This window comes from Pteropus alecto, unplaced genomic scaffold (genome assembly GCF_000325575.1).
Source record: "Pteropus alecto unplaced genomic scaffold, ASM32557v1 scaffold45, whole genome shotgun sequence".
Classification (NCBI taxonomy): Eukaryota; Metazoa; Chordata; class Mammalia; order Chiroptera; family Pteropodidae; genus Pteropus; species Pteropus alecto.
The window spans coordinates 40,015,747-40,025,286 of record NW_006442491.1 but is presented as its reverse complement, the minus strand read 5'-3'; the positions used below and the strand labels follow the sequence as shown (position 1 = coordinate 40,025,286).

At 62.6% G+C, this 9,540-nt stretch overlaps 1 protein-coding gene across 1 annotated transcript in view; it reads right to left on the bottom strand.

Moving 5' to 3' along the window:
* Positions 1–1,993: 1,993 nt before the first annotated feature.
* Positions 1,994–9,540, bottom strand: part of NTSR1 (neurotensin receptor 1) — a 20,907-nt gene continuing 13,360 nt past the window's right edge. Inside the window, exons 2-4 of the mRNA XM_006921961.1 lie at positions 5,321–5,522; positions 3,367–3,457; positions 1,994–2,243 (exon numbers count right to left, since the gene is read on the bottom strand). Coding sequence (XP_006922023.1) covers positions 1,994–2,243; positions 3,367–3,457; positions 5,321–5,522 — 543 coding nt within the window. The remainder of the gene's footprint in view (positions 2,244–3,366; positions 3,458–5,320; positions 5,523–9,540) is intronic.

Genomic DNA, 9,540 nt, shown 5'->3' with positions numbered 1-9,540 from the left:
GGTGGATGGATGGATGGATGGATGGTGGATGGGTGAGGGGATAGTGGATGGGTGAGTGGATGGGTGAGTGAATGGATGGATGAAGGAATGGCGGATGGGTACTAAATGAGTGCATGTGCACAAGCTCATTGGTCCTTCAACCTGAGTCCAGTCGCAGGTTCCACAGTCTCCTTTATTGACAGATTCAGGAGGTTTGTTCTTGTCGATGGCTGCACATTGAGATGGGTGGAGGGAGTTTAAGCAGATGTACAATGACGCGATGAATTTTTGCCATACGCAGGGACCAGTCACACGAGACGCTGGATTCTAAGACCAGACCTGTGCCCGGCACGCAGAGCTGGCTTCTGGAGTGGCGATGTGACCAGGCCAGAAGCTGATGATACTGAGCTGGGGTGACACAGGAGAGGTGGACATGGCTCATGGACACGCATCCCTACCTACATGAGCGCACAGATGGCAACAGTAAATTGGACTTGGGGCTGCAGCTACAGACGCATCCTGGCACGTCCATCAGGCTTGGGGGCGGGGGTGTCTCCATCCCGAGCCCGCTCTGCCCCTCGGGGAACTGTCCCTGCCCGTTGTGGGCTGGGTCCTCCGGGACAGCCACCTCCAGCCTGGCTGAGGACCAGCTTGCGGACCTGACTTCTGCGCCCCAGTTCTCGGTGGACTGAGGGTCCTGTGGCTTGAAGAAGGATTTTCTGGGGTTTGAGGGACACACCAGTGCACAGCAGAGTGGCCAGGTCTGGCGGGGGAAACTGGGTCCGGGGACCGCGGGCTAGAGTGAGGCCACCTGAGTCCTGATCCACGCTGCCCGTGCAGGCTGCCTGCCTGGCTGGCCGTCTCCCGGGCCCAGGGAGACGCTGCTGTTAAGGGGCCGCCTCCGGCTTTCGGGCTTTCTGCCCCTTGCTGCCCGCTGGCCCAGGCGGCTTCCTCACCCGCCGCCCCCTGGCTCCGGGGACCTTCTCCGGGCCAGGCTGTCCTGTCCTGTTTGGAAACCAGCTCCTACAGACCAGGGAGGCGCCGGGAGCCCGGGGCTGGGGCTGCTGTCTGGCGGCTGGTGACAGACGAGGCTGGGCCTGGCCTGGCTGCCGGCCAGCGGGCTGCCTGGCCCCGCGCCTCTTGCTCCTCACCTGCTGCCGGGGCTGCCAGCTCCTCTCTGCCGTGGGGGCGTCAGGCGGCCAGAGCACACCTGCACAGGGGGACCCGCACCTCCCTGTCCTGGCCTGGGCCACCTGGGTTGTGGGGGGAGGCCAGGGTGCGGGACTGCGGGGCCAGCCCCGCACGGTGGCCCTGGCAGCAGCGGATGAGGCCAGGCCCCGCGACGCCAGGCTGACGGTCGCTGTTCGGGCATGTCCTCGCTTTGCAGCATCACCCTTAGGTCGGGGGTCCCTCGCCTGGGGTGGCCTTGGCCCTGAGCCAGACCAGAGGCAGGAGGGACACAGGCCCTCTCCTTCACTTGGGACTCCAGGACAGCCTGGCTCCTCCCAGCCGCATCTTGGGGTCCCTGCCCCACCCCCCACCCCCAAAGGGTGCAGCCCAACCCAAACCTTTCATCGCCAGCACTAACTTCTCCTCCTTAAAGGCCCCTGGGTCTAGGAGGGCGCGAAGCCCCTTTCAAAGAGGAGAGGAGGGGGAGACGGAGCTGGCCCCAGGCCTCAGGTGCCACAGCGCAGGCCTATAGCTGACCCCCATTCCAGCTCCCAGGAGAGGGGCGGAGTGGAGACCAAGCGCAGGCCAGCCTCCTCCCTGCTTCCTCCCTGGGCCCTCCCAGCCTCCCCTCTGCCCCCTCCCAGCCTCCTCCCTGCCCTCCCCAGCCTCCTTCCAGCCTCCTCCCTGCCCCTCCCTGCATCTTCCCTGCCCCCTCCCAGCCTCCACCTGCCTCCTCCCTGCCCTCTCTCCACCTTCCCCCTGCCCCTCCCAGCCTCCTTCCTTCCAGCCTCTACCCAGACTCCTCCCAGACCCCTCCCTGCCCCCACCCCTGCCCTCCTCAGCCCTAATACAGGGTCTCCCTGGTGACGTTGCTGGAGAAGGTGTGGTTGCTGGACACGCTGTTGGCCTTCCTCGAGAAGGCCGGCCTCTTCCTCCCGCGCCCCCACCGCGGACAGAGGCAGGCCAGGGTGGACAGGAAGACCTGGCGGAAGCTGGCGGAGACGAGGTTGTAGAGGACGGGGTTGATGGCGGAGCTCAGGTAGAACAGCGTGTTGGTCAGCATGTAGAAGTAGTGGTAGCAGTCGTAGAGGACCCTGGGGCGGGAGGGGCGCTCAGACCGGCTCGGCGCCGCCCGGGGCCCACGGCTGCCACAGGCGGCGACTCACAAGCCACCGGGGACGTGTCGTAATGACTTTCCGGGCTCTGCCTGCAAGTTCTGGCACCGGACAGCCGGGCTGAGTCCCAGGCGCCGGCCTTCCCCAGGCCGGGCGTGGCCGCTCCGCTTTGCCCGACCCCACCTCCCTCTGCAGAACTCCAGCCCCAGGGCAGGCACCCCCAGCAAGTGTCCCGGACAGCTGTGCACCCGCCCTCGGCTAGTTTGCCCCGACCCACAGGGTCTCCCTCCCTCCCAGGCGCTCCCCCCTTCAGCGGGCACCCCTGAGTTTCAGAAACCCTTTACAGGGGCTGCGCTCTGCTCCCTATAACTTCGCATTTGTCCTAGGTTTGTCCTCTACTGTTCCTCATCAATCTGGGGGACCCGTGACCTTGGACCGGTGTTGGGTCACGTGCAGGAGAGCTCACACGGTGGGCCTGAGGCAGCCTCGCCTGCCTCTGGGGACATGGATTCAGGGGGTCCCCACAACTCCTGGTAGGAGGGCCTCCCTGGGCCTTAGCTGCTTGCAGACACCTGCTTCCCCCTGGGAGTCTGGAACTGGGTGTCTGCCAGGCAGGGTGCCCATATGACCACCCCCCAGGAAAAAGCCTGGGAGCTTCCTGGGGTGCAGCGTTCTGGGGGAGTTCGCCAGGCGTGGTTCCGGAAGCTCGTGCCCAGTCTCCCAGGCTCCTCCACGCGCTTCTCCCTTCGCGGAGTTGGCAGTGTGTCCTCTCACCGTGACGTGTCACAGCGTGAGTGTGGCTCTCCCTGCGTCTCGGGCGTCCTCCCGGCCAGTCCTCCAGCCACGGGTGGTCGAGGGGACCCTCCAGCTGCCACCTGTCCTCCCACGTCCAGCAGAGCCAGCCCTTCACCCATCTGGTCTCTGCATGGACTCTTCTAGGACCTGCTTCCCTTTCCGCGGCCACCTGTCCCTCCTCCGAGCAGCTCCCCAGCATCTGTACTTCCTTCCTGCAGCCCAGTCACAGCCGCGCCCAGGGACCCGCTGGGGGATGCCTGACCCGCTCCCCGCTGGCACCCGCCCCCCGTCCACCCCCGGTACTCACGGGGTCCACTGCTCATCTGAAATGTAGCAGAACATGAGCCGCCGCACGTGGTAGGGCAGCCAGCAGACCACGAAGGCGATGACCACGGCGCCTGAGACAGAGACACGGGCCTCAGGGGGGGTGAAGCAGGTGTCCCGCACTCACGGGCCGAAGACTCGACACCGCTAAGATGTCGACAGCGGCACCCAGAGTGACCCCCAAAGTCGGTGCGCTGCCGATCAGGGTTCTGAGGACATTTTCGCAGACATAGAAGAACCCGTCCTGAAATTCGTGTGGAATCTCAGGGGGCCCCAAACAGCCAAAACAATCTGGAGAACAAAGAACAAAGCTGGAGGCTTCAACTTCTTAATTTCAAAACTTACTACAAAACTAAAGAAATGAAAACGGCACGGGGCTGGCAGAAAGATAGACACATAGATCAACGGGCTGGGAGAGGGGACTTGGAGATGAGCCCGCGCAGAGCCGGCCCCGCGGTTTCCAGCGAGGTGCCCAGTCCATTCGGGGGGGAAGGGGAAGGGCAGTCTTTTCAACAGACGGTGCTGTGGAACTGGGTGTCCACATGCAGAAGGATGGAATTGAACCCTTATCTTACACCATATACAAAACTAACTCGAAGCGGATCAAACAACTAAATGTAAGGACTACGCGTATGAAACCCTTAGAAAAAAATACAGGGCGAAAACTTCACAGCATCGCACTTGGCGATGATTTCTTAGCTATGACACCAAAGGCTCAGGCGACGAAAGAAACAATAGATAATGCAGACAATTCAAATGAAAAAACGTGTATCAAAGGACAGAGGAGCGGAATGAGGAGACACACGAACGGCCAATGAGCCCGTGGAAAGATGCTCCACGCCGTTGATCGTCTGAGAAATGCGGGCCAAACCCCTAAGGTGCCACCTCACGCCCATCGGGGCGGCCGCCGTCAAAAGAAGCAAACGGACCAGAAAATAATAGTTTCTGAAGACAATGTGGAGAAACCGAAACTTTGTCCACTGTTGGTGAGAATGTAAAATGGTGCGTCCACTTTGAGGAACGGCGTAGCTAGCGGTCCTTCCAAACATTGAGAGCAGAACTGTCGTGTGATGCAGCGAACGCCCCACGTGATCGGAATCGGTGACTCGAACGGACGCCTGGGCACCGCAGGAGCGTGATGCACGACGGGCAAAGTGGAAGCCGCCCAGGTGTCCAGTGACGGATAAAAGAACAAACACAATAGGATGTATCCGCACGGAATATTACTCAGCCTCAACAAGGAAAGAAACTCTGATGCGTGCTCTAGCACAAACGGACCTTGAGGACATTATGCTCAGTGACACAAGCCAGTCACAAAGGACGACACATGATTCCATTCCTGGCTCCAGCCCTCTTCCTCGCTGGGAGCGCCCTGCCCCGGGGGCATTGGTCACCTAGTGTCCCTCTCCATCCCCCTGGCCTGCGGCTTCGTTGCAGAGACAGGTTCCTAGTCCTGCTGATCTCAGCTGGACGTCACCTCCTCAGAGAGCCCCTCCAGGCTGCCAGGGCTAGTCACCTGCTCATCCCTGTCTGAATGTGTGTGATGTACACGTCTGGTTCCTCTGGCGGAGCCTGTGCTCCCACTGGAACGTAAGGGTGACCCCACCTCTGCCGCCTTGGCTCTGCAAGCCGTCTGACCCAGAGTCGGTGCCCAGGAGACTCATCGAGTGGGTGAGTGAATGAGCGAATGCGTGAGTGGGATGGACGGATGAATGAATGAATGAGCGAACGCGTGAGCGGACGGATGAACGAGTGGATGGATAAGGGACTGAACGTGTCTAAGAGCCGCACTGACCCCTGCCGGAGCCAGCACTGAATCTGGGCCCCGATGCGCCCCAGCGCCCAGATCTCTCCGCTCTGCCGCTTTGGGGGTGCAGCGCTCGCTGCCCCGCGGGCCCCTGCTGCCTCCCGACCCCGAGGGCCCGGCGGTTACGTACGTAGCACCCGGACTCCATGGCGCAGCGCCTGCACCCGGCCGGGCTCCACGGACATGCTGAACGCGCTGTGCGGGCCCCCGGCTGCGCCCGCCTGGCCCAGCTCGGCCGCCTGGCGGACCATGACAGTCAGCTTGTTAGCGATGACGGTGTTGAGGACGGAGATGGCCACCATGGGGAACAGGAAAGACGTGAAGGTGTTGATCTGCAGAGGCGGAGAAGCGCAGCCCGTCAGGCCCCGCGTGAGGGGCGCTCCATCCCCAGGGCCGGCGGGCGGACACCGGCCCCAGCCCCTGGCGGGCCTCCGCCTGGCCCTGACCCCTCAGAGCCCTCTGCACAAGGTCCGGCCACTAGACAGCGTGGGGGCAAGCTCCGAGGGGTCTGGGCTGCGGCAAGGGGCCGGGCTCCACGTCCCCGGGTCTGGACACAGAGTCCACAGATGTGGCCCCTGAGCGCGTGGCAGCCCTGCCCCACCCAGGGTGACCAGGCCCTGCGCCTCTCGCCTGGCTTGCGGTCAGTTTGGACACGAGCAGAAGACCCTGCCGGGTCCCCACCAAGCGCCTCTCAGAGCCTCTCGTTAGAGCCTCCCGCTCCCACGGCTGCTCAGGATCTGGGAAGCGGAGTCTCAGAGAGGCTGACGGGCTGAGTCCCCAGCTCAGAGATGGCTGGACCCGGACTTGACCTTGACCCACTGGAGGTTGTTCCACGGCCGGAGAGGTGATTCCGCAGGACAATGGGGTTCTGACATGGGCCGAGCAGCAGCTCAGAGGTTTCTGGGGCTTCCAGCCAGGTTGGGGTGCAGGGAGGCACAGGGGGACGCCGGGAGACACCAGACCTGGGCCCAGAAGACAAACTGATTGCCTGTGAGTCACCGCAGCCAAGGTTACTTTAAACAGAATGAATGTATCCAACACAAATTTTAAACGTCAAAACATTTAAAATACCACAGCTCGCTGACTGCAGGCAGCAAAAGCAGCTACTTCCCGGGCCAGCCCACGGGCTGTGGGGTCGGTGTACGGCCCCAGTGGCTCCCGCAGCTGGAAGTCCAGGCTGTAGACCCTGAGGTCCTGGGTGTGGGGGGCAGAGGCTGGACGCTGGGCCCCCAGCCTGGAGATGAAGCTGGCACCGGCGATGGCTTCCTAGGGGGTGGCACCTTGCCCTGGCTTCCCCGCCCCTCCTGCCTGGAGCCCCAGACAAAGCGGACGGAGTGGGTGCCGGGTCGGGGGCATGCCTGAGCTAGGGGCCGGCCTTCTCCTGCCAAGGCTTACAGCGTGGATGGGGGCTCAGCCCGCACTCCTTCCCCGCACTCTACCCCCGCTTCTGGGCACAGGGGAGCAGCCTGCCCCCCACCCTGGCAACCAGCGACGAGGAATATGTCCGATCCGCCGTGTGCGAAGCCTCTGGGAAACCGCAGACGTGGCCGCAGGGGGGTGAGAGGCTCGACGGGGAGGGGAGGGAGCCGGCACCCCGGACAGAGACGCGGACACGGACCAGCTGGGCCTGGCCGGTGCCTTTGTCCAGTGACCGTGAGAGTGACTGGGGAAAAGACAGCTGATTCTAAAATTCACATGGAAAAAAAGCCCTCTGAGAATAACCAGGAAAGTTCTGGAAAGGCAGAGGGAGGGGTCAGTGCCGGGACACGGACACGCGGGGCCAGCTCGGCAGCTCCGGGAACGCCTGGAAGACGTGTAATGACAAGGAGATGACAGGACAGAGAGCGGGGGCCGGGACGTCTTCGTATGCGGGGAGATGGCGTCCAAGCCGGGGAGGGGAAGGGGGGCGACCGCCTCAAAGCCAGGAGGCTGGACCCTCGGGGCCTGCTGTCTCTGCCCGTCCAGCGTCCACTGTCCCTTCCCACGGCCGCCCTGAGCTTCCCGCCCCTCCACCAACTGGCCCAGGCCCGGCCAATCGGCACAGTCGGAAAGGGCTGGGCGGGGCCTCTCGGATCAACGCAGGCCACGCGTCACTGTGCCAATCATGTTCGTCCAACGAAGGCCCGCCTTTCCTTCAGGAAGGACCTGCTGGGTGGGGGCTGCTTTTGTGGCCTTGGCACGATTTTCCTACCTTGCGGGAAGGGTCCGCCTAAGACCGAAGCCAGCACAGGTGACGGGGGAGTGCCATGTCATCCCCTCAGCTCCTGGATCCCGCTATGCCTGCAGCCATAACTCCCGGACTTAGCTTTTCTTGAGCAAAATAAGTATCCCTTTTCTTCCCTTAAGAGAACCTGAATTAGTTCCTGGAAACTTGTACCCTAACGCAGAGCTCGCACGGCAGAAGTATTCAGGTGGAGCAAAGGTCAAAGCATGCAAATCAGTGACGAGGCTGCTAGATACATATTACCCAGTTGGAATTTTTTTAAAAAAGAAATTCAGGCGTTGCCATCAAATTTTGCTATAAAATTTAGTGATAGAAAATGAATTATTTCAGCGCTGGGAGAAATTCCTGTCTTGCCCTCCAAACGTTCCTATGGCTGTGCGTCCCCCAGTATCGGTCACTTCGTGAGGGAGACGGGGTGAGATGGTCCGCCGGACGGGCAGCAGCACATCTGCCTGACGCCCGGGGCCAGGCTGCCTGCAAACAAGGGCGACTGGCCTGGCAGGGGAGGGGGCCCGACTGCGATGCAGCCTGGTCCTGCTTGTGGCCCTCTGGTCGGCCAGGGGATTCTCACTGCGACGGTCATCGGCCCATTCCACACTCTTCTGAAGAGCAATCGCCGGCTTCGTGCCGGGACCGTTTCCGAAGACCCCGCCATGCTTGTGTGTGAGCCGCCCCCGGAATCATGATGCTTCTCAGCTCGACGACCTCTCAGGGCGGAGCCTCTGCCCATCTCCCCCTTCCCTGGTCCCCCTCTGCTCCGCCGTGGTCCCCGTGCTCCTCGCTGGCTTGGAAATTCTGGGAGAGGCTGGACCGGAGTCACTGGTGACTCTGAAAGGGGACAGAAGGCTCCAACCTCAGCAGCCTTGGGGTTCAGCACCACGGACAGTGACCAGCAGAGCTGGTGGGGTGGCCAGGTCGGGTGGAGTGGCCAGGTCGGAGAGGGTCTGGGGTGAAATTCCCCAAGCCAGCCAGGGGTGGGGGCCACGGACGCACTGCGCTCCAGCCCCACCCCTCGGCCCTTCTCTTCCTGTCTCTGATGAGGGCAGGTGGGCAGCCTGTAGCTTCTGCAGGACACTGCCCGTTCCTGCCCCCCGCCCCCCCACGAGGAAGACCTTCCCTCCTGGAGGCCAGAGCCGCAGAGGCCAGTCTGAGCTTGAACTTGGAGGAACAGAAGCCCCTGGAGAAACATCCTGTCTGCTCCTGGCGGTCCTGCAGTGCTGGCACCAGCCGGGCTGCTGGAAGACCCTAGATCGGATTAGGGAGACGGCCTCCCCAACACGTCTGCCAGGGGAGGTGGCCTCACAAAGGGGAGGGCCTCCCCTTGGCAGCGCCAAGATGGGTCCTGGGGGCCTGGCCTTGGCTCGTTAACCAGTCTGGGCACAGACACGGCTGGCGTGTTTTCCGCCACACCAGTGCCTCTCAAAGCCGCACCGAGGCCATCCGCTCAGCGCGGCCGGCTGCGGGGGTGCGGGCCGAGGCTTGCTTGCTGTGCTGTCAAGTATCTGTTTGCTGAAAAGCCCATGAGAATGTTCACATCACCGGGGCCCTGCTGAGTAGCAGCAAATGGGGCTTCGAAACTCCTTGAGGAGGACAGCTGGCAGGGCGGTGGCAGTGGGCAGCGGGCAGCGGGCAGGCGGGTGGAAGGCACAGAAGGAGCCTTAGGAGACCCAGGCCCACATGGGACATCCCAGGTCCTCCCAGGTCACCTGCATCTCACGCTATGACTGTGACCTTTTACTTGCTGCGACAAAGTCTGTCTCAAAGGGTGGCTCCCAGTGCGTGAGAACTGGCCGCCGCTTACCCCGCCGCTCAAATATGAGGCGGCTGGATCGGGTTTGCTCAGTCTGCTGCTTGCGCTTTCTAGGGTGTGGGGCACGAACTTCTAAAGTGTGGGGCACCAACTTGACTCAGGTATTAAGAGCGGTGCCAAGTCACTTGGCACAGAAGGTTCTGGAAGCTTTGCGTGCCTTTGGCAGCAGTCAAGCCTCCGAAGAACGTTCTCTGCTGCACGCCCGGAAACCTCGAGGACCAGGTCCTGACCGAGACCCCCCAGGGGGCCGCCAGGTGCTGGCCATGGATTTCCAGGGAGTCGTGCCAGTCCCTCGGCCGTGGGACTGAGGCCCCGC